The sequence below is a fragment of the Zalophus californianus genome, chromosome 4 (assembly GCF_009762305.2).
Source record: "Zalophus californianus isolate mZalCal1 chromosome 4, mZalCal1.pri.v2, whole genome shotgun sequence".
Lineage (NCBI taxonomy): Eukaryota > Metazoa > Chordata > Mammalia > Carnivora > Otariidae > Zalophus > Zalophus californianus.
This window is the reverse complement of record NC_045598.1, coordinates 91,954,740-91,978,377: the sequence shown is the minus strand read 5'-3', so window position 1 is coordinate 91,978,377 and position 23,638 is coordinate 91,954,740. Positions and strand designations below refer to the sequence as shown.

The 23,638-nt window shown below is 47.9% G+C and overlaps 1 protein-coding gene across 2 annotated transcripts in view; it reads left to right on the top strand.

Moving 5' to 3' along the window:
• SORT1 (sortilin 1) overlaps positions 1 to 22,452 on the top strand; it is a 63,781-nt gene extending 41,329 nt beyond the window's left edge. For both annotated transcript variants that reach the window (XM_027571574.2, XM_027571566.2), the window contains exons 9-20: positions 1,212 to 1,356; positions 2,329 to 2,484; positions 4,152 to 4,258; positions 7,732 to 7,834; positions 8,157 to 8,325; positions 8,903 to 9,093; positions 11,245 to 11,434; positions 14,858 to 14,974; positions 15,584 to 15,692; positions 17,097 to 17,203; positions 17,492 to 17,615; positions 17,833 to 22,452. In XM_027571574.2, the coding sequence (XP_027427375.1) occupies positions 1,212 to 1,356; positions 2,329 to 2,484; positions 4,152 to 4,258; positions 7,732 to 7,834; positions 8,157 to 8,325; positions 8,903 to 9,093; positions 11,245 to 11,434; positions 14,858 to 14,974; positions 15,584 to 15,692; positions 17,097 to 17,203; positions 17,492 to 17,615; positions 17,833 to 17,847 (1,533 nt within the window). In that variant the 3' untranslated portion in view covers positions 17,848 to 22,452. The remainder of the gene's footprint in view (positions 1 to 1,211; positions 1,357 to 2,328; positions 2,485 to 4,151; positions 4,259 to 7,731; positions 7,835 to 8,156; positions 8,326 to 8,902; positions 9,094 to 11,244; positions 11,435 to 14,857; positions 14,975 to 15,583; positions 15,693 to 17,096; positions 17,204 to 17,491; positions 17,616 to 17,832) is intronic.
• Positions 22,453 to 23,638: the final 1,186 nt, after the last annotated feature.

Genomic DNA, 23,638 nt, shown 5'->3' with positions numbered 1-23,638 from the left:
TGATCCACTGGAGTTGGTGAAGTGGAGGTGGCTGGTGACCTTGACAAGGGCAGTTTCTTCAGAGAACTGGGGTTAGCAGGCTGATTACAGTGGGTTCAGAGAGAACGGGAGTGGAGATGGGGAAGTAGACATAGTAACTACACATAACTCCCTTGAGCAGTTGCACAAAATCCTGCCAGCAACCCTGGGAGCAGATCATCTTGACTCAATTTGTATCTGAGGAAATTGAGTAACTTGCCTAGGGTCACCCAGAGATAGAAGCGTGGTGGGAATCAGACTGCCTGACTACAGAGGTGGCCTCCTGCGGTGTGTACCACCACTGTCTACAAAATCAGCATCCTACTGTGCGCTGCTGAATTCTCGTTCTTACCTGTAACAGTGAAAGTAAAACTTGAAAGTAAACTTCTAGGTATGAGCTAGAGAAGTTAAGTCAAATGCACTTGTCACTGAACTTAAAGAGTATTTAACATTAGGAGGTGCGGGGACTGATTCTTGTGCCCTGGCCAACTGTGTCTAGTAGGTACTTTAAGCTATTTATCAGAGAGGAGGTGTTAATTGCCTCCTTAGCAGACTCCTTTTAGCAGATAAAAACCCCCTGGTCAGCTCCCTTATATTGGCCACGTCCCAGGCTGTGCACGTGACCTTCGTTATGGCTGTTCACAGACACTTCCTTTAAAGAGGAGACATGTCACATCTCAACTTCCCTGTGATCTCCCAAGCATGGGTTTCATCTCCCATTTCTTAGACTCTTAATTATCTAATTCTTTGGATTATGCCAGGACTTTCTCAAAGGGACCAAACTTTTGTGCAACAGTCATCATTTTGAGAATTATCTGAGCAAGCATATGCCAGTGGCTATAAAGCCAGACCAGTGATGGCCCCATGGTACCCTTAGCTCTATTGAAGGAAATGGGAATGTCAGAGGTTGGGAAGATTATATCCTACAGGGCCATACCGGAATGAAGAAGCCAAAGAGGAAGCCAAGATAGCCTTACTTACAATAGAATGGATTGTTCTGAGGCCTGGAACTTTGCCAGGGGTTAGAAATTGCTTTAGTAATTGGTACTGGGACCTGTCAATTATAACAGTTGTACCTAGTGAGGAAATGGATAATGATACTCATAATTATGAATAATAATGTTCCTATTCATGTCCCTGCACAGGGCATCTTGGCAGAAAATTAAAAAGATAAATATTGACATTTGTTCCAGGATGCAACAAGAAGGATTCATGTGTCAACAGATCAAGGGGACACATGGAGCATGGCCCAGCTACCTTCTGTGGGGCAGGAACAATTCTATTCTATTCTAGCAGCTAATGATGACATGGTGTTCATGCATGTAGATGAACCCGGAGGTAAGAGCTTTTTTAGTGGCCCACCCTTGAATGCATAGAGATGGAAGCTTCACGTTTGACTTCGAGCTTGCTTCTTACATGTTGACTTTTTCTCTGACCCCTAGGTATGTGTGTCCTACTGAATTCACAGTCTTACAGATAATATGTAGTCTCTGTTAAGAAGGCCCCTTGTTTTGACTCTATAGTATGGTTTATGTGTGTGTCTACATAAACCTTTGAGCAGTGCTGCTCAAAGGATAATCAGAGGACTGATACTGGTTTGCAAACTTTTTGTTACCAAGTAAGCGCAGAAAGCAATAGCAAGCACTGAGAAACTCCTCTAGCCACTTGACAAAGTAACTTTATATCTGTTGAATCTAATCATTAAAAAGTTGTGGATTATATTTTTTTGTATATCAGGCTTCTTATGATTAATTTTTATTATATTTTACAAATGATCAGTTTGTGCCATAATAGAAATTTAAAAATTGGTCCTTTACCAGGGCACTTGCCTGGCTCAGTCATAGCGACATGAGACTCTTGATGTTGGGGTTGTGAGTTCGAGCCCCACACTGGGCATAGAGATTACTTAAATAAATAAAACTTAAAAAAAATTGATCCTTCACCACAGATAGTTTGAAAAGCATTGTTCTGGAATATAAAGATTTAGAGATATGTATGATACGAATCTAAATGCATTGCCTCTGCCACCAGAATATATCTGGGAAGGTCTTCTCTGTAGCATCTGATTAATCCATCCAACAAATAGCATCTGCCATACTCCAGGCACCAAGCTGGGTGCTGGAATTAAAGGTGGACATGAAAATCACGAGTACCAAACCGTGATTAATTCTCAGGTCTGCATCTACATCATGAAGAGAGACCATTGGCTAATGTCTGCAGTCAGTCAGTCAGTCATGCGTATGGTTAGACTGTTGTTTTCTCTCTGTTCCCTCCCTGGACTTAGTGTTTTTATGTATTTGCCTGTTTCAGATACCGGATTTGGCACAATCTTTACCTCAGACGATCGAGGTGTTGTCTATTCCAAGTCCTTAGACCGACATCTGTACACCACCACAGGGGGTGAGACAGACTTCACCAATGTGACCTCCCTCCGTGGGGTCTACATAACAAGTGTGCTCTCAGAAGGTGAGTCTGGGCACGGCTGTGCTTCAGCTGAAAATGTTGTGAGTTGAGGTTTGTGGGGAGAATAATGGTCCTGTCCCCCCAGTAATGTTGCTTTCCTAGCCTACAAGCCTATCCATGTAAATTCTGGCTCGCTCTTTCTTTTACATAAGTTATGGTAAATAGAACTAAAAAAAAAAAAAACAAAGCAACAGCAGGTAAAAAGAAAGACTTTTTGGGTTCTATGTTGTTTAGAATAAGTGTTAAATTAAAAAAAATAAGTTTTCTATATTGGGAGGTTCAGGGCTAGAGGAATGAGCCTGAGTTTGAACCACTACCTGCTTTTCTCCTTGTAGAGGACACAACTGTAGCCAGCCAGCATTTCTCTTGTGTTCTACTCAGTGGTTCTGCAGAGCTCACCTTTGCTAAGGCCCAGTTATACAAATAAACACGTCACCCTAAAGTACAAAAAGGCTCTTAAGGTTTTGTTTAAATATGTATTTATTTTTTGGTAGGAGGTGGGGGTTGTTTGTTTTTATTTGTGAAGATCTTGCAATGGTCTGCAAGGTCCTAAGCAATATTGGCCCCCGTTTCCTCCCTGACCTCAGCTCCTACCTCTCTCCCCTCTGCTTACTGCATTCTGGTCACTCCAGCCCTCTGCACTCACACGTGGTTTAGAGATTTGCAGGCACTGTTCTCTGTTTCCCCGGAGAGCTGCAAGGCTAACGCTATGCCCCTTCCCGTCTGTGCTCATATGTTGCTTTCTGACTAGAACCCGCCCTGGCTATCCCATTGGAAACTTGTCTGGCGTGCCCCGTGTCACCCCTCCCCCCCTCACGGACACACTCAGCCTCTCTTTAGCTGGGCAGGTTTTTCCCATAGCACTTACTGTCTCACATACTATATAATTTACCTATTTACAGCATCTGGTGTTTGTCCCTGCTAGGATGTATATTTCCCAAAGTTTTTTTTTCTGTTTTGTTCACTGATAGAGTCCCAAAGGCTTTCAACAGTTTTCATAGTAGGCACACAATAGATGTTTATTGACTAAATGAATTGCCCTTCATTTGCTTTCTTGTTTGATTTTCCTTGGACATCTCAAAACATATTGTCTCTGAATTTAAACCTGCAATAGTTTATGTCATTGAAAATAGAACAGGGAAGAAACATGTAGAAAAAAGAAAAGAAAAATTATAAGAGAGATCAGATACAGAGTAGTGGAGAGACAAAAACTAGGAATTACTACGTCAGACTTACACACATATATTCAAATCACATTCAAATCTTCAGAGTCCCTAAAACAAGCCTGGTATCCTGGCCTTATCTGAGGGGAGAATGGGATGCCTTCCCATTGTAGATTTTACTTCCAAAGCAAGCAAGCAAGCAAGGAGAATGGACATCAGCCTGTGTGTGTTGGTGAGGAGATAAAAGGTATCTTTTCAAGAGTATCAGTCTAGATGATTTCTGCTATCAGCTGGGTCCTGTTGAGGTGGGAAGCCTTCCTCAAATATCACGGAGTGCTGCTCAGTTACTTACCAACACTGAGCCGTTTCGTTGGATGTTACAAGCTTGTAGGACTCCAGACTTCTAATGGTGTTATATTGTCTCAGGAGAGAGATATGCAATGAGAAACTGAACTTAATAGGGTGTTTCCAGTGTATCAGACTTAATATCATTCTTTTCCCATTCAGATAATTCTATCCAGACTATGATCACTTTTGACCAAGGAGGAAGATGGAAGCACCTGAGGAAGCCTGAAAACAGTGAATGCGATGCTACAGCAAAAAACAAGAATGAGGTTTGTGTCCTATGTGTTAGGAGCAAGGCAGCGGTTCCATTCTGCTCTGATCGGTGCCAGGTCTCTGAATAACGGTTTCATAATGTGATTAGGGTCCACAGCTACAAGTGGAAAGTTTGGAAATGAGAGTAATGAAAGGAACTTAGAATGCAGGGAAGGGAACTGCAAAGAAAAGCCCAAAATACTATGGATTATTTGTCTTTTAAAGAAAAACAAAACTAAAGGCTAAAATTTTGTGTCTTATTAAACTGCTGAATGCAGAGTAGAAGGTGGGCCTGTGATCATTTAGGAGTCAGCATGGCGGCCCTGAGACCTTAGGAATTCTACACGAAGTCATAGGCCGGCCCTTCATGAGCAGCGCAAAGCTGCGCGGGCCACAAACAGACGGACGAGAGCTTGGCCTTCTCTTCGCCGCTGCCTGGGCTCCACACAGCCCGCAGGCGTGGATGGTGACGCTGCGCTGTGAAAGCCGGAGCTGACCCTTCTGAGGAGAGGCTAAGAATAGAGATACAAAGGCATTGCTCCAGGAGATCCCAGATTCCAGGAGGGATGGGTCTTGACAGGCAAGAAAAAAAGAAAAGAGAAACAAGCTTTGTGTCTGGCTCCTGCGGAATTTGAGCGGAGCTGGGGGAAACCCTGGGAGTTTTCTTCAAAAAGTGACAGTGTTGGTGGTTCCCGAGGTCTCCTCAGAATACCTGTGGTGGATAGGCACTCTGCTGTTGTAGGCGGGATTTTGGTTTCCAGAACCTCAAACAGTGTGAGGTAGTGTACCTGTACCCCCCACCCCGCAACGCTCTTTCTCCCTGCTCTGTACTCGGAAGTGCTGTGAGCCTCTCTCCGCTCTCCTTTCTCCCCGTCCCTCTGCTCTGGCGTCCCCTTTAGCCTGGCCACTCTCACACTCCCGTGCCTCTCCTCCTCAGTACGCTTCAGGGTTCCCCTTTGCCTGTGAATAAAGTCTTTGCCTCAGACCTGGTGAATGAAGGTCCTCTCCTCCCTGTCAGGATCTCTCCTGCCTTTTCATTGTCATTGTCCTTCTTATCACCAGTATTTTCCACATCGTAGCCCTCTGCTGCCCCCTGAACACCCTGCATGCACCCCTGCCGCTTGGCCTTGCCCATGAGATTCCTGGGGAAATTGTGGCTGATTTTCCCACCCCCTAAGTCATTAGAATCAGTGGAAATCCTGACCATCCTCCATGCCCATCTTCAGTTAGAATTAACCCTTCGGGGCGCCTGGGTGGCTCAGTCGGTTAAGTGTCTGCCTTCAGCTCAGGTCACGATCCCAGCGTCCTGGGATTGAGCCCCATGTCAGGCTCCTTGCTCAGCGGGGAGTCTGCTTCTCCCTCTTACCCTCCCCCCTCTCGTGTTCTCTCTCTCATTCTCTCTCTCTCTCAAATAAATAAGATCTTTTTAAAAAATAGAATTAATCCTTCCTCTTCATTTCACCAGTAGTTTGCTTGAACCTCTTTTTTATTGCAGTAAAATACATAACAGGAAGCTTTTATCCAAAGCAGACCTCTTTTTAAAGCATTAACTTTCGGGGCACCTGGGTGGCTCAGTTGGTTAAGCGACTGCCTTTGGCTCAGGTCATGATCCCAGGGTTCTGGGATCGAGCCCCGCATCGGGGAGCCTGCTTCTCCCTCTCCCACTCCCCCTATTTGTGTTCCTTCTCTCACTGTCTCTCTCTCTTTCTGTCAAATAAATAAATAAAATCTTTAAAAAAAAAGTATTAACTTTCATTGTTCTTTATAGCTAAACTGGTTTCTCAGAGATCTCTTTCTTTTAAAAAGATTTATTTGTTTTAGAGAGAAAAAGAGTGCATGCACATGTGGGGGGAGGGGCAGAGGGAGAGAATCGTCAAGCAGACTCACTGCTGAGTGCGGAGCCCCTCCAGTGCTCTATCCCGGAACCCTGAGATCATGACCTGAGGTGAAACCAAGAGTCAGATGCTTAACTGACTTAGCTACCCAGGCACCCCTCAGAAATCTCTCTTAAAGGTGGGACTGGGTCTTACTTTGGATCACCACCACATCTTGTACAGTACCTGAAATATTTCAGGCGTTCATCAGGTTTACTTGTGTGGAATCATGCTTTAAATATTGATCAGAGGGGCGCCTAGGTGGCTCAGTCGTTAGGCGTCTGCCTTTGGCTCAGGTCATGATCCCAGGGTCCTGGGATCGAGTCCCACATCGGGCTCCTTGCTCCGCGGGAAGCCTGCTTCTCCCTCTCCCACTCCCCCTGCTTGTGTTCCCTCTCTCGCTGTGTCTCTCTCTCAAATAAATAAAATCTAAAAAAAAGTAAAAATAAAAACAAATAAATATTGATCAGAGGCTTCGGTATAATGCAGGAATAAAACAAACTAAGACATTGCACATGAGAAAATAATTGCATAATTTGCTCCCAAATATACTAATGCATTTTGGAGCCAAGAATATCCTACTGGGACTATAACTCAACAAAAAAAAACAAACCAAACTAAAAATGGTTAAAGGACTTGAATAGACATTTCTCTAAAGAAAATATACAAATGGCCAAAAAGCACATGAAACGATGTTTGACAGCACTAATTATTAAGGAAATGCAAATCAAAGGCACAGGGAGAGATCACCTCACACACACTAGAATGGCTACTACCAAAAACAAAACAAAACAAAACAAAATAACATGTATTGCTAGGGATGTGGCGAAATTAGAATTGTGCACTGTTGGTGGATATGAAAAATAGTGCAGTGACTGGAAAATAGTATGGTGGTTCCTCAAAAATTAAACTTAGAACTACCATATGATCCAGCAATCCCACTTCTGGGTGTACATCCAAAAGGATTGAAAGCAGGGTCTCAAAGAGCTATTTCTATGCCCATGTGCATAGCAACATTATCCACAAGAGCCAAAAGGTGGAAGCAACCCAAGTGTCCATTGACAGATAAATGGATAAGCCAAATGTGATATATGCGTGCAGTGGAATAATATTCTGCCTTAAAAAGGCAGGAAATTCTGACACTTGCTACAACATGGATGAACCCCAAGGACATGACGCTCAGTGAAATAAGCCAGTCGTAAAAGGACCAGTATGGTTCCAGTTCTGTAAGGTACCTAGAATAGTCAAATTCATAGAAACAGAAAGGTGGAATGGTGGTCCCCATTCTGGAAGGTCTGGAGGTCAGGGAGGAGGGGGACTGGGAGTTATTGGTCAACGGGTGTAGAGTTTCAGTTCTACAAGATGAAAAAGTTCTGGAGATGGATGGTGGTGATGGTGGCATAACATTGTTAATGTACTTAATCCTACTGAGCTGTACACTTAGACATGCGTGGTTAAGATGGTAAATTTTATGGTTTGTGTATTTTACCACAACTTTTTTTTTAGAGTATCCCACTGAAGTCTGGGTTCAGTTCAAAGCTTCCTTAGAAGGCTCTGTGAGATGAGTAAAAAATTACACCTTTGGTTTTAATCTAAGCTTTGGTTTCTTTTCACAGTGCAGCCTTCATATTCACGCTTCCTACAGCATCTCCCAGAAGCTAAACGTTCCAATGGCCCCACTCTCAGAGCCTAAGGCCGTCGGCATAGTCATTGCCCACGGTAAGCAGCCCTCCCCTCGTCTCCCCGAGAACCGTCAGCTGAGCACACTGAGACTCGGTCGCAGCCTTGAGTCCTGTAAGAAAACCACCATACAGGACTTCTCCCATCCTTCGTAGGGTCTCTTACATGATAATGATACTTTGGGTTTTCCCTAGAGAGAGAAACATGACTTTTCCCTTTCCCAAATTTTGTGGTCCCTTTTTTCTATTACAAGAGACATGATGGGAAATCATCAGAGTAAATTCATTGAAAATTATTCTCTCGGCGGTAAATCCTGTTTCATTGCTGATTTTGGCTGATAAGATGGTGGATTGTGTTGCAGGTAGTGTAGGGGATGCCATCTCAGTGATGATCCCGGATGTGTACATATCAGATGATGGGGGTTACTCCTGGGCGAAGATGCTGGAAGGACCCCACTATTACACCATCCTGGATTCCGGAGGCATCATTGTGGCCATTGAGCACAGCAGCCGCCCTATCAATGTGATTAAGTATGCATGAGCTCTGCTCCCCCGCTCTATCGGCAGAGAGGGCAGCTGCGGGACGCTTTTTGGTTGTGGGGCGGATCCGCGGGGTGGGGGGATGCTTACAGACCCTGATTCAGATGTGTGCGTTCTACAGAACTGTAGGGATCGTTCTTGGAGGGCTTGCAACCCACATTCAATGGCTGTGCTTTTTCTTCTGACTTCCTCTAGCAAACACTTTCCGTCACTTTTTAAAAATATTCTTCTTTCTCTCCTCAAGAATCATACAGAAGTGTTTAAGCCCTTTGGATGGAAGATGACTCCTTAAGTATAAGTTATATAAAATAATTTCTGTTTGTGTATTTAGAAGCCCATTTTTTCCTGTGAAGAATCTTATGAAGGCATTTTCTTCTGTACTCTTTGAATGAATCCCTTTTACCTACCCTTTTGACTGTAGGCATTAAAAATTAATATAATCAGTCAGTAAGCTATCACCTAAATCTGAGGGTTTTCTCTGGTTTGGGACCAGACAGCTAGAGCGGTCTCCTGATACTGCCGTACATGTGGATCGTCTGTCACCGTTGTCCTCTGACTGCGGTTTCAGGTTCTCCACAGACGAGGGTCAGTGCTGGCAAACCTACACGTTCACCAGGGAGCCCATCTACTTTACCGGCCTGGCCTCAGAACCTGGAGCTCGGTCCATGAATATCAGCATTTGGGGTTTCACAGAATCTTTCCTGACTCGCCAGTGGGTCTCCTACACCATTGATTTTAAAGATGTCCTTGAAAGGAACTGTGAGTACCTCCTTTGACATTTTTTTTTTAAGATTTTATTTATTTATTTGACAGACAGACACAGCGAGAGAGGGAACACAAGCAGGGGGAGTGGGAGAGGGAGAAGCAGGCTCCTGGCTGAGCAGGGAGCCCAACGTGGGGCTCAATCCCAGGACCCTGGGATCATGACCTGAGCTGAAGGCAGACGCTTAACGACTGAGCCACCCAGGTGTCCCCCTCCTTTGATATTTTCTACCAGAAACTTATAAGCCCATTTTCCTAAGTAACCAATTCAGTTTCATTTCTTTTAGCTGGAATAAGAAACTGCATAGGAAAGAGGGTTGAAGAATGTTCCACGTGGGTAATCAGGCAGTGGAAAGGTATCAGAAATGCTACTTCCCTCTTTGGACTAGCACAAATGAGGACCACGTGTGTGATTTAAATTATTCTAGCAGCTGCATTATAGGAGTAGAAGAGGTGAAATCCACTTTAATAATAATGTAATCCTCTTAACATATCCAAAGTATTGTCATTTCAACATGTAAGCAATATTAAGAGTTATCAATGAAATATTTTGTATTTTATATTTCTCCTCTAAGACTTCAAAATCCAGTGTATATTTGACACTTACCCTTGTAGTAAATCTCAATTCAGACCAGCCATAAGTGGGTAGGGCTCTCACATAGGAGAGGGTAACTTCATACTGTCGGAGCTCTGTAACGGTTTAGGGGACTTCTTTCTGCTTGTAAGGATAATGCATGCTTGCATTTATCTAAAATTATTTTATGACATTTCAGGGGTTTTCACCCTTGATTGTAGAAGAACTGTAAAGAGAAAGATTTAGAGGAAAGCGTGTTGCAAAGAGCGTCTGACTGATTGTGTCCCTTATCAAAACGTTGAAGTGAAAAAACAACAACAACAAAAAACATTGAAGTAAGAAAGTTTTCACGCAGAGTTTTGGCTTGAGTGTCAGTCACAGGTGAGGCTCTAGAACGGCGACTGGGTAAGCATGGAGCCCACACTGACCGTTTCAGAGTTTTGTGACTTCAGGCTGGAAGGCATGTTAAAGGCACAGAAAATGGCTTCAGAAAAGGAGGTAAAAAGAATCCTAAGCAAACCCAGGCCCCAGTACCAAAGATGCTGACATTTTACTGAAAAATATGGAGGATAAAAGAGAAAACTAGAGAAAAGTTCCCCGCCCTGCGAGCTGCAGTTTCTTGTTGGTGTGCTCCGATAAAAGACTTAAGGTTTCAAGTCACTGTGGTTGAATTTAGGTCCTGTTATTCGAGTGTATGATGGGTCAGTTTCCTCAGAAGGTTAGTTCAGTGACTCCTGGAGGAAGCAGAGCACTCCGTTTGGACCTTACTTTTCTACAGGGTGTTTAAATATGATTTAATACCCAAGAGTCATTATTATCCAGATTCATTAAGTAGGCTGTAAAGGAGCTGGCTTATGAGTTTTCCCCTCGTAAGGCAGCTCTACAGTTATCCTTAAAGTTTAATGCCATTGAAAGATTTGGCAAGCACCTGCTTCTTAACAGGCTCCATGCTGGTCTTCCTATCCCAAAGGATAAAAACCTAATCCACAGTCTTTAGGCCATAGCCTTTGAGTCATTTTTCCAGGAGTGGATGATCCGACTTATGAAGCCAGACTGACTATCATCAACAGTCTACTAGAAGGCCAGTCAACTAGAGTAAAAAGTCTAGAAAGAGATGGTCTTCCCTTCTGTTTGAGGCAAGCTAACCCATGGTGAAATTGAACCCATGCTTTTGGCTAATTGGTATCTTGTCCTAAAAGGAAACCCCTGGTCGCTTACCTGTGGCAGCCCCTGCTGACCAAGAGTACAGGTGCACAAGACATGGGGAGAGCAGCCCCTCTGCTCGGAAGGAAGCTTAGAGCTGCTCCATCCAGCTGCCCGCTTTGGAACAAATAAGGTTCTTCCTAATACTCAAACGGGCGGTGAGAGGCAAAGAAGCCTCCTGTGGCATGAGGAGATGCCAACAGCCAGTAGGTGCCAAGTCCTGCAACTTTTGCCTGCAGTTCCCAAATGAAGCAGTAGCATGAGTCAGACATGCCTGTTTCCCCTCCTTGTTCTGCTTTCCGCCCGGCAGCCACCTCGCGTGCCTGGGTGCGGGGCCAGGTGGGGACCTGGACAGCCTGTCTTCTCTTTAGGTGAGGAGAAGGACTATACCATATGGCTGGCTCACTCCGCAGACCCTGGAGATTATGGAGACGGCTGCATCTTGGGCTACAAGGAACAGTACCTGCGGCTTCGCAAGTCGTCCGTCTGCCAGAACGGTCGGGACTACGTGGTGACCAAGCAGCCGTCCGTCTGTCCCTGCTCCCTGGAGGACTTCCTCTGGTATCTGCGTCCCTCAGATCCCTGTTAGCCCCTTGGCTGTGTGGGAGGAGGTGAAAGGCAGCTGTCTTATAGGGCTTTCTGCCCCGAGGGTGGAGAGCTACTGCTGCTTACTGAGGAGATGGAGGCACAGAGAGGGGATCCAAAGTGATTAGTAATGGGACAGGTGAGCTACCACACCAGGCGGTCAGTTGTTGGACAGGGCCGGCGACAACCCCCAGGAATCCTGGCCCGACAGCAAGGGGGAGAGGTATGTAGGGAGGAAGAGAACTCAGAAACCTGGAGAGGAGGCGACAGGGCAGAGACCCCCGGGAAAGGCAGTGCAGGAGCCGGGAGGAGGCTGGACTTGCATGTGCTCACTCAACACTGACGGCCTGAGTTCAGCAGGTAGAGCACTAGGTTTCAGATTGTCTGTAAGACTGAAGGCAGGGAGTGCGGTTCTGTCCCGAGACAGGAGGGGACGTCGGGGTACTGAGGATCCAGATGTACCATCAAGGTCTAGGGGCCATCCAGGTGACTCCCTCGAGTTCAGGACCATCCGGGCTACAGGGTCAGGTGCACGGCTGGCATGGAGTTAGGTGATTGTCTAAGGGCAAGGCCGTCCCCAGGTCTCCAAGCGGGGATACTGCTTCCCGTGACAGCCAGTAATCTTATGGAACTCATTTCTTGCAAAACACACGGGCAGGAAGTAAAGGTGAATCCTGGAGGATCTGGAAAAGAGTGCAGACAGACAGCGGTCGTGTCCTCTCACGTCACATTCTCTAGAACTAGGAATATGGGACTGAGCGAACCCCCAGGCTGACGGGTGTGCCCCCCCCACAGACTGTGTGGCTCACATCTGCATGTGGAATGGGCCAGGGGTGCCCCCCTCTGTGTTTCCATGGGGAATGGGATCCCTCCGACGGCTGTGGTGTCTGTCTAGGGCTAGAGCTTGTTGACACTGTGACACTCTAGTGGGCTGTCTTCGTCCTAGATGGCGCACAGACTGGGCTCTTAACTACCCAGCCTTCTGCTTTCCAGACCTGCTGTGCTTCGTCGGGGCCATGGCCACCGTACGCGGGGCTTCCTCTGCCCGGGAAGTCTTCCCACATTCCCTGCTCGGCCCCCAGGTTTGGGGGATTCCTACTTGACCTTTAGTACTTAGCTCACTTCTCCCCTCCGGAAAGGCTTCCCCAGCTTTCCCTCATCTGGGCTCCTGCAGGACGCCTGTTGCTGTGTTTTGGTTATCGTGGACAGGCTTGGTTCCGCCATTACACTGCTGACTCCTTGAGGGCATGTTACATTTGATAATCACGTAGTCGTCACGCTAGCCGCTGACATTTACGGGCGCTCACTCTGTGCCAGGCACTGTCCTGAGCCATTTACGTTTACCCCCAGTGGCCCTCTGAGATAGGGACGGTTGCCATTCCCATCTCACCAAGGGAGAAGTGAAGGCTCAGGGAGGTCATCACTCCCTTGGCCACCGCGGCTCAGCCGGAAGTGGTAGAGCTGGAACGTGCGCTGGTGGCTCGGCCCCGGAGCCTGCACGCCGTACGGCCCGTGCTTGAGAAATGTGTAGTTGTGAGTAGGAAGGGCACTTCCTCCGACAGGTGGGATCCCATACCTAAGATTTTCACCAGCACTTTCCCCCTGCTGGAGGGGTGGTGTCTTCGGCATCTTTCGTTCTCTTACCCTGCTCCCTACATTTTTGCCAGAACAACCCTGAAGCATGGGCAGCGTCCTTGCATCCCCCACACATTCGTTGCATACTTGCTGCACTCAGGGCAGTGCAGAGTGACAATGGAAAGTTTGTTCTTGACGCTCCTGGTCAGACGCACAGACTTAGGCTGTGAAACGGTGCCTCGGGGATTTAGCGAAGGGAAAGGCCATCCCATCGCAAGCTGAAAGGAGGTGGCTCAGAGAAGGCTTTGTGGAGGCGGTAACATTTGAGCTGAGCGCTAGGACTTGACCTTGCACATCTGGGAAGAAACAAGTCGTTAGAGCCAGTGGACCTGTGCAAGCGCAAATATCCGCCAGCATGCTCAGGAAGGGTGTGCTGGGAGATAGGCCGTGAGGGGAAGTCACAGTGGTCACGATAAAGAAGCGAGCAGGGTACAGATGGGGCAGGCCCAGGCTGACTTTTCAGCTTAGATAATGGAAGGAAGGTAGCGCCGTGGACAGACACAGGGCAATTATGGGAGAGCCTGGCTTGAAAGAGAATACGTGATGTGTTTTGAATGCTTTATTTATTTGAGATTCTGTCAGCAGACTTAGGTGGTGACATCCAGCAGGTATTTGGAAATATAGGATCACAGCTCAAGAGAGGTACAACCTGGAAGTTTTAGCTGCAACAAATAGTTAGGCTCACGAAGGGAGAGCAGATAGAGGGCGAGAGAACCAACCGCAGACGGGGGCAAGGGTCTGCGTTTCCAGGTTAGGAAGGTGGAGGCGCAGGCCGCGCGGAGAGAAGCAGACGAGCGCGGCTTTGCAGGGCGTGGGCAGGCGCGGGCGGTGTGTCAGGGGCCACAGCACAGGCGGGCTGCAGAGGGCTCCCTAAGGTTGCGGGACTAGCGCGTCCCAGGGCCCTCAGGCATTTGTCTCCAACGTCGTAGGGGGGTTGAAGCCAAAATGCACAGAATAAAAAGTAAACGAGTATAACAGAACGAGTACAAAATATACAAAATACTCTTTTAAGAAGTTTGGCCAGTGAAGAAGAGGGAGAAGGAAGAGCGTATACCCAGGGTAAGGAGCAGCCGCAGGTGAGTGGGCCTGGCGGTCCCTCCGCACGGGCCCTGGGCAGTCAGAGGGCTGGGCCAAGGATGCTCACGCAGGGGGTCAGCCTTGGAGAGGAGGCAGCGTGGTACTTCTTGGGGGAAGCAGAGGAAGGAGAGCCGATGGGAAGCACTGTGGAGAGATGGGATCGGATGGAGGGCAGGACAGGCATTCACACTGGAGACAAGGATCATCTAAGAAGCTAAGAGGGACAGAAATGGGGCAGGTAGGAAAGATTTGACATACACCCTAGGGTACGCCACCAGAGAACATAACAGTGAGTGAGTGGAAGGTAAATAAAAAGATGACTAAGCCCCGTGGGTTCAGATCTGTCCCCGGTGCCCCTGTTTCTCAGTGTCTTAGTTCTCAGCGCGCGAGTCCCCACCCTGCTGCGGTCGGTCCCTTCCTGGAGCCGCTGCTGTCTGGGCAGGGCTCCTTGCTACCGAGTCCCAAGTCCACCGGGCCTGCTTCATAAGCCCCTGGTCCCCCAGTTAAGCCTTCTCCATGTCTGTCCTCCTAAGTGGACCTTCGTTACAGATGACACTGAGCTGCTTCCCTGCGACCAAAGACTAGAATGTTAATCTGCCACTGCCGCCCCACATAAAACCTTCATTACTAGTCACTTCACTGTCTTTCAGCAACTCTGAAAGATACTTTATTTGCTGACTCTTACAGTGATTTTGGCTACTTCCGTCCAGAAAATGACTCCAAATGTGTGGAACAGCCAGAACTGAAGGGCCACGATCTGGAATTTTGTCTGTACGGCAGAGAGGAGCACCTGACAACAAATGGGTGAGGCAGCTCTCCTCCTGAATCGACACAGGCGTGTCCTCACCGTGCAGAGTGAGCCCCCACTCACAGCGCCCCACACCTCCATGCAAGCAGTCTTCTAGAGCATGCTAGGAAAATACTGTCTAACAGAACTTTCTGTGGCGCTGGAAATGCCCTCTCATCTGCTGTGTCTGATATGGTAGCCACTACCCTGTGTGGCAACTGAGGCACTGAACTAATTTTACTTAGTTTAAATGTAAGTAGCCACTGTATTAGGCAGTGCTGCTCTGGAGGGGACACAGTGCCCCCCCCCCCCCACAAATACTCTCCCCTCCCATTTTTGTACCACGCGTTAATGTGCTTTCTTTGGGTCACTGTTCTTTGGCCCCATCTCTTAAGGCAGAAAGGTAGGCATGCCTCTGCAGCAAGGCCAGGGGTTGCTTGGTCTGTTCAAGGCCTGGAACTACACAAACATCCCCAGAACATTCCTGTGGCTCTCCCCTCAGGCTGAAAGGTGGTGGAAGTTTGAGAAGCTTTTCTGCAGCTTTTCAAATCTTGTTTTCAGGAACGAGGCAAGAATCCAGGAGTACATCCTAATGGTCTGATAACAAATTGTCTCTGCCTTTTCAGGTACCGAAAAATTCCAGGAGACAGATGCCAAGGTGGTGTGAATCCAGTCCGAGAAGTAAAAGACTTGAAAAAGAAATGCACAAGCAACTTTTTGAGTCCTGAAAAGCAGGTATGCTAAAGTAGACCTGGTTCAGGTACCAGTGGGATTTTGTGTTCTGCCAGGCACAAAGGGACAGCATTAAGGATTTTATGACTGAATACAAAGTGGCCAAACTACTTCGGGCAGGCTTCGCTGTGCACAGGAAACCACTGGGATGGAGGATGGGTCACACACGATGATAAACTCCCTACTAAAAACTTTTTCATTGGGGAAACAAAGTAGAATTCCATAAAATTGTTTCGAATCTTGGGAGCATTGGGTTGAGGACATTTCTGGAGCTGAGAGTCATTTACGGAAAAGACTTGAAGTCGGGCGGTTAAGGGTGGGAAGAGAGGAGCCTGGGGCCATCGTTTAGGTGGGCTCTGGCCTGAGTCACGCCGACTGCATTCCTACTGGACAACTGAACTATGATAGCAGTGGGTTTGTGATGTGGGAGCAAGTTACGGGGCTGATTACAGCTCTGTAGTACTGAACTGTCTGGTGAGGATGTAGAAAATGGTGAAGAGGAAACCTCTTGATAAAGAAGCACTGGACCAGCAGTGTGATTGGGGCAGTCAGCTGTGGGCCCCAGTTTCCTAATCCATAAAATGGGAGCTGGACAATCTGCTGTCCTCTCCTCTCTGGCCTTCTAAGGGATGAGGGCCTGACATGGGCGGGATTAGGAAGGTAGCGGGAGCAGAATGTGTGGGTGTGTGTCCTTGTCAGAGGGCAAGTTCCCTCTTCTCTGCACCCGACCCTGCACTCCTGGTGGCTGTCCTCAGAATGTGTGTGTGTGTGACTGCACAGGACTCCCGCGCCCAGGGACACAGCGTGTCCCAGAACCCAGCTCTGCCTCCTCTTGGATTCATTGAAAACACGCACTCCCTATCTCCCACCCTGCAGCAGGTTAGGTCCCACTCCAACAATGATATGAAAAGGCTTATTTGTAAAAACATGCCAGAAATTAAGTAAAAACAAGTGTCTTTGTGTTGCATGATGTCCTGCCTGATCCGGCTTTGGCCCAGCTCCTTCCCAGGTGCTGGCCCTGTTCCAGATTCGTTCAGCCCACTGTTCTCATGCTCTCCCTTTCCTGCTGTGCCCCTAAGTGCTCCACAACTCCACACGGCTAGCAGAAAACAGCCTCAATTGCTTTTTGACCTAGGTCTCTGCCGAGGCTCCCAGGGTAACCCGGACAATAGAGCCCCTGAGTTTGGACCATTCTGGCAGCTTTGGGGCAGCCAACGTTCTGGTTCCCCTCTGCTATCGGTGATGCACTCCTGGTAGCACTGAGACAGTCCGTTGAGGGGCCTGGGAAAGCACGAGGGGCCTGGAGACTGCAGACCATTCACTGAGAAACCAGGGGAAGGAGCAGCCTCATGGAGCTCAGTCCTAGAAGGTGCACACCTGAAATTGTCTGTGTTTTAATTTGTCGAGAACTCCAAGTCAAACTCTGTTCCAATCATCCTGGCCACCGTGGGATTGATGCTGGTCACAGTCGTAGCAGGGGTGCTCATTGTGAAGAAGTACGTCTGTGGCGGAAGGTAAGGAGCATGAAAGTCGATCAGAGGTACTGAATTCCAGCCACAGAGTCAGCCCAGGGCGTGTGGTTGAGTCGGCCCCCTTAGCAAAAACTTCCTAGTTGAAGCGATGTTCCTGAAGCATCGGGCCCAGAACTTCTCAGAGCTTCTATCTGCCTCATGCCAACTATGGGCTGTGCTTCCTGTGTGCGGGCCTCATGCTGTGAGTGTATACAACTCAGAAAACCCACAGTCTTGTCAGAAACGCATCCCCGCTCGCCGCGTGAGGGTCACGGAGGTTTCCCTCCCCAGGTTCCTGGTGCATCGCTACTCCGTGCTGCAGCAGCACGCAGAGGCCAACGGTGTGGATGGTGTGGATGCCCTGGACACGCCCTCCCGCACTCATAAGAGTGGTTATCACGACGACTCAGATGAGGTGAGACCATTTCTTCTGGAGGGGTGCTCCAGAAGTACAAGAAAAGAGTGTTTCTTTTCCTGTTCGTAATCAAGATCCGATTGAGGCGGAGGAGGGTGTGAGCCAGGAGCAGGCACTTAATGACTGTAAGAGTTGGCCAGCCCGGAAACCAGGTCATAACTTTCAAAAGAGGAATTTTTTAGTGTGCAAATAATATGGTCTCTGTTTCTCTTCCCAGGACCTCCTGGAATAGCTCCTCAAAGGAGCTGGGACCGAGCACAGATGATGGAACCGCAGTACCTCTCACACGCCCGACTTGGGGGAATAAATTTCCCGTTGCGAGGGACCCAGCTCTGTTTCTGCTGCTTCCACCAAAGCCAAAAGGATCTGCGCTAAAGAAATGCAGGGGGGGTGGGGACCCTAAACACTCTCACGATTGGCTCTGAGAAGGGGGGGGATACTAAATTCTTTAATTTTTTATTTCAAGTTCTGTCTTTTTGCAAAGTATGGGTTCTTTTGGTTTTGTTTTTGTTTAGTAAGGGAAATGAAATGGGATTGGAAGGGAACTTTTCACTAACCGCCCCCCCCCTTGCATGTTTTGCATGGCGCCTTCCCCCAGGGCCCCAGGGCACCTGCCAACCCCAACATCAGCTCTCACAAAGTACTCGGTGCTGTCCCCGGGCTCTGCTGGCGATGCGAAGCAGCCGCTGAGAGGGACTCGACAGGGACTCGGGGCTGCAATGACTGGCCTGGCCTGGCGGCCTTTCCGCGGCCAGGGCCAGCCCTGCCCTGAGAACGCTGCACGCCAGCCCCCTCACACATACGCCACCTTTGCTTGCTTGCTTTTTGGGGGACCATAGACCACAGTGGTGTCTCTTCCCCTCCACCTCTGTTTAATTAGGCAATACCCTTGTTAATTGCCCTTTGGCAACTGACTTAACCATGTGCTTCCAAGACACTAAATCAGGAAAACTTAAAGGGCAATATTTTTAACTTGGGGCAGGAAGAAGGGAGCAGCAGGGACTTGACTAGATTTAGCAACTATTAAAGGACAAATTCTTGCTTCTTCCAAGATCTTTCCAGCCGTGCTTCATGTTTGTGCCAGTGGACTTGCTCAAGGACAGGGTTAGGGCTTGCCCTGGATGTCTGCCCAGGCTGAGTGGTCTCTCTGCTGGAGCCAAGGGAGGGTGCCCGTGGTGGCCCCTGAGGACCGAACATCACAGTCTTCCATGTCCTCTGCCACCTGTGGGCACAGTGGTGAATCCTTAGGACGGCCGCTTACTTGCTTGCTTCCCCTTGGACTGCTGTTGCACGCCGAGCCAGGACTAGACATGTTTTCAGATTTATAGGCTGTTTTTTAAAAATCAGGATTTTATTACCAGGCTCTCCTCCTCACCCATTTTTCCCAGCTTGGCCAAGGAATTTGTTGGCATGAAACTTTTGGCGGAACCAACTGAAAACACACGTCCAGTGTAGGTGATGTTTTACGTGATGCATTAAGTTCATACTTTAAATTTAAGGAAGTTTTCCATTGGACATTCTTTCAAGTCAACAACAGAATGTGGTGAGGTCGATTTTGGGGGGGCCACACAGTAATGGAAAGCTACAATAATTCGTTTTAATACAGCTTGAACATTTGCTATCCAGGAATATAGTATAGTACATTTTTGGTCTTAGCATCCCTACTGTGCTGGCCACAGATTCTCCCAGTGATTATGATTGGGACATTCTTTGGTAACTGCCATTTTGCTGCTAGTTCATTTTATGGTGATAAAGTCATGAAAAAGTAAACGTGCCAAATCAACTTTTGTCAGAATGCGTGAGCAGATGGCTGCGTTCTCTCCTCCCCAGAATGGATTAAGCAGCAGCAGGGAAAGTGGGAGAGGGGGTGGATGGAGAAGGTTAGAGACTTCAAAGCTTGCAGCAGAACTAAATGAGTCAGGGAGCTTCAGTTGGGAAATAAAGCTAGGACAGTTTTTGTGAAGAGAATTCGTATTTGTTCGAGCCAGAGAGCACTGGTCTTTTGGGAAAAAGACCATTTTCCCGAAAGTGCTCATTCATTTGGCAGAGTTTTTAAATTTAAAAAAATTCCAAAGATAGACCAGCTCACAGATGATAAAGCCTCAGTCTTTCTCCTGGACACCCTCACCTCCTGCCCAAAGTGATTTTGATGCCCAGCCAAGACCCACTTTGGTGCACTCCTTCTCCCGGGGTAGGTGTGCCCGTATGTGGTCATTCTCTGATTTGTTTTAGGATGCAGGAAAGTTAATCTTCTTCTCTAATAAGGTGAGAGCGCTGTGCTTCTAAGGGTATCTGGGATTTCTGTAGAACTTGGCAGTTTTCCGAGCACTTTCTCTTGGCATTATGTCCCTGGAAACTTACAACATTCTCGATGAGACTTTCTCTTTGAAGGCAGGGGTTTGTCATCCCCATTTTTCAGGAGACGGAGCTGAGGTACAAAAAGTGAGTAAATTGTCCAGGTCCCTGTGTGCATCGTGAGCAGTGCTGGTCGGCTGTCTTCAGAGCTTTTCAACGTTTTTATGCGTGCAGGTGCTGCGGGCCTGGAGCAGGCAGGGCTCCTTGCGTACGGAGGCCTCGCTGTCCTTTAGGAAGGGGTCGGTGGCATCTCTGTGGGAGCAGTAGGGAGCACCTCTTTGCCACTGTGGTAAACAGAAAATTTTATTCTCCTTTTTTTTCATGGCTGAAAAAGAAAAATTAATGGTAATTTTGAATATGTGTTTAGAAACTGCCCCTCTCCTGGTTGCAGGAGTGAGCTCTCCCTTGATGAGCCACCCTTCTCCCTTCTTGTTTTCTCGTCCCCGTCTGGCTTGCTGGCTGGCTCGGTTGTTTGGAGGACTGCTAACAAGCCTGGCTTCCCCACTTCATTGGCTAGTTAGTTTCCTGTCTCTGCCCGCTCACTCACAAACGTACGCCCTCAGCCGGAGAGTATAACCACCTAAATCCATGACAGCTTCGAAGAGAAAACAATCTTTAATTTGTCCTACTGACGTTAGGTTAGGAGCCTTATCTTTGAAAGTAAAGTGTAGCTTATCATTGTATAAAACCTCAGGCTTGATGGTAGGAGAAGAGACGATTTCTGGAGGTCTTAGCGATAAGATTGAGCGTTGTACGATACGTTGGACATAGCCGTCTACAGTGATCTGAGCTTTTAGATCCAGGCAGAGAACTCACCATCCCTCACCTGTGACAGGCGTCTTGGACCTACAGGGGCTTTCGGTTTTTAATGACTCTAGAGGCCAGGGGTACATGCACCTGGGCTGGTATTTGAATGGGGGCACCACTTAGGAGAAGAAAAACGTCTGGAGGGTTCTGGCTATTCTAAGCTGGGCTCAGGAGATTGAATAGATTAGCTATAACTGAAATTTAGAATTTGACATCTGCCTCTGAGTAGGCTTTCCGGTGTATACCTCTCTAATTCCTGGGTTTGCCTCTGGGCCTCTCCATGCCCAAGCTGGCCTTTCGTTCCTGACACCTTAGTACCAGGCTGGCCAGCTCCAGCCCCTGCGCTGGCTCTCTAAACCACAGCTGGTTCTCCCGTGGCCTTGGTCACAGGGCCAGGATACAGAGAGGAGTGCAGGGTGGCGGGGCTGGCCGAAGTTTCAGTCAGTTTTCTATGTTCTAGGCCAATCCTCCAAGTAGAGAGGTCCTTTTATCCTTCGGGAGAGCCCTAAAGAACCCTGCCTCTATATGCAGTGGTTTGGAGCTCTTCCTGCTCATTGTTGGTACATCCTCCTCGCCCCATATGAAGCCTGGATACTTGGAACTGCTAAAATCGGAGATTCAGCTTTTCAACTTTGCTACTTATCTGGCCTCAAGCAGGGAGGTAAACATGGACTTAAATGTCCTTTGAACCAAACCAAAGTGTAAGATGTGCCGCATGACAGAGTGCTAGGGAGGGCCAGACCTTCAGCGCTGGCCTTCAGCAGGTGCCAGACATTCTGTTTCATCTGCCACCCGTGTGCCCAGCAGCTCTGGGAGCACCGCCCTGCCTGAGCAGCGCCGGGCCTTGCACTCATGGAGGCCAACTGACGGAGCAGGAGCATGTTGATTCCTTGGTTATGTTGCATTATAACAGTAAGAGTCAGAACATTAATTTGAAACTGTCTTCAACAACTTGCTGTATGCATTTTTTCACACCAGTACATTCTTAAGCATCCTTGTTTATATAGAATAACATAAACTAATCTGTACCTTTATATATATATGTACATATATACATGTATAATCTGTATAGTGTACATGTTAATGATTTATTGATATGTCCCAAATCTTTCATGCAGCCCTCATCCTCCGCATGCCCTCGGTTTGTGGTCGGGTGACTTGAATGTTCCCCGAGGATCCTGCCCACCTCCCGTGTTTGGACGTCTAGGGAAGGAGGGTTTTGGTCGTACCCTCATCCTCATGCACAGAAATGCTCAGGGTCCCCATGTGCCTGTTGTTCAGCCCTCTCTTGTCTCTCGTTCCCTTTCTGAGCATGTGGTCCCTCCCTGCCCTGTAACTTCTCTGCCCCTCCCCCAGCTGTGGGACAGCTGCCTTCCTACTGAAGTGTAAAGCAGTACTAACATCATTACTGCATGTGCGCTAAAAACCCAAGTCTTCTGTTCCCCTGGGACAGAACATTGCATGTGGGGTGGGATAATCAAGTTTCAGTGACCCATGTCAGTTACACAACAAAGCCAGATCCCATAGCAAAATTCCACAAAATGGAAATCACACTTAAATTTCTTTATTAGCATTGTGTAAATAAATCTGGATGTGTTTAACTTTGTACTGGTAATTTTCTGTATATTTGCAATATTTGGGTTAGAAATAAAACAGACTGGACTTTGTTACCTGACCTATCAAAATGACTAGCTACATTTTGTTGCCGTGATAGATTTCCCAGTGTTTCTAGCTTCAGAAATCAAACTCCAGCAACCAGAGAATAAGCCAGGTAAAGAGCCAGGACGGCCTTGGTAGCATGAGAAGTATTAGGTAAGTTGTGGGGGAAAACTTAGTTTTTCTTGTTCTTTACGCCCCTAAAGGTCTACCTCCCATGGGTATTTGTAGCACCAGCTTCCCCGTTCTTACCCCACACGCCCTCTCAGGGTGTGAGTGCTACCCACTTCCTCTGGACACAGCAGCATAGAGTGATTGTCCCGAATTAGCTGTTCCTCAGGCAGGTTTGACAAGGGACAACACTGAAAGCTTAAGTTCAGTACCTTCCCAGCTGCCTCTCTTAGATTTCTCTTGTGGTTCTTGCTCATAGTCCTGCCTGGTCCGTCTCATTGAAGGACCTTTCAAAGAGTTGCGGCTTTCCTTTCTCCCCAAATATTTCTTTTAGGAGAGGTTCCCGTCCTCCCTTGAGCCTTGAGCCAAGCCTTGAAGACTGCTTCTCAGCCTGCCATCCTGGGGGACATTTCCAATGAATACTTACTCTGACATCATGATCTGAAGACGACAAGGCAGAAGACCTTGCTCTGAAGGAGCCGGCTCCTTCAGAGGAGCTGTCCCTGGCTCCGGCTATCTGGCCAAGGAGTTCCTCCTCCAGGAGATCGTGTATGGTAGTTTTATTTTCAGGAAGTCTAGCCAACCTAGTGTCCAAAGACTGCACCAGAATCACTAGGTTGCTTATTCAAATGCAGATTCCTGGACCCCACCCAGACCCATTAAATTAGACTTTGTAATGGACAGACCCTAGGAGTCTGCATTTTTAACTTGATTCTTTTACACCTTTATTGCAACAACGGGCTCAGAATGAAAGTCTAGGCCAATTTCATACCACCTGGTGTGGGGACTCGGTGCTTACAAGGGCTTTGGCTGGGTCAGGCAAGAGAAATCGGGCAGAGGCCTTCACACTAGTTCCGATGGGGCGCAAGTGCGGCCTCAGAGGTCAAGCTCCGTAGCGCCTTCCTCTGCCATCCCAGCTCCTGATAAATAGGTTCCTGGGCCGGAAGTGTGTCTGCAGGCTGTCCTGGCCCTCAGCCCCGATACAAGCTGCAAAGAGGAGATTTCACACCCCATAGGAGCACAGGCGCCTGGGA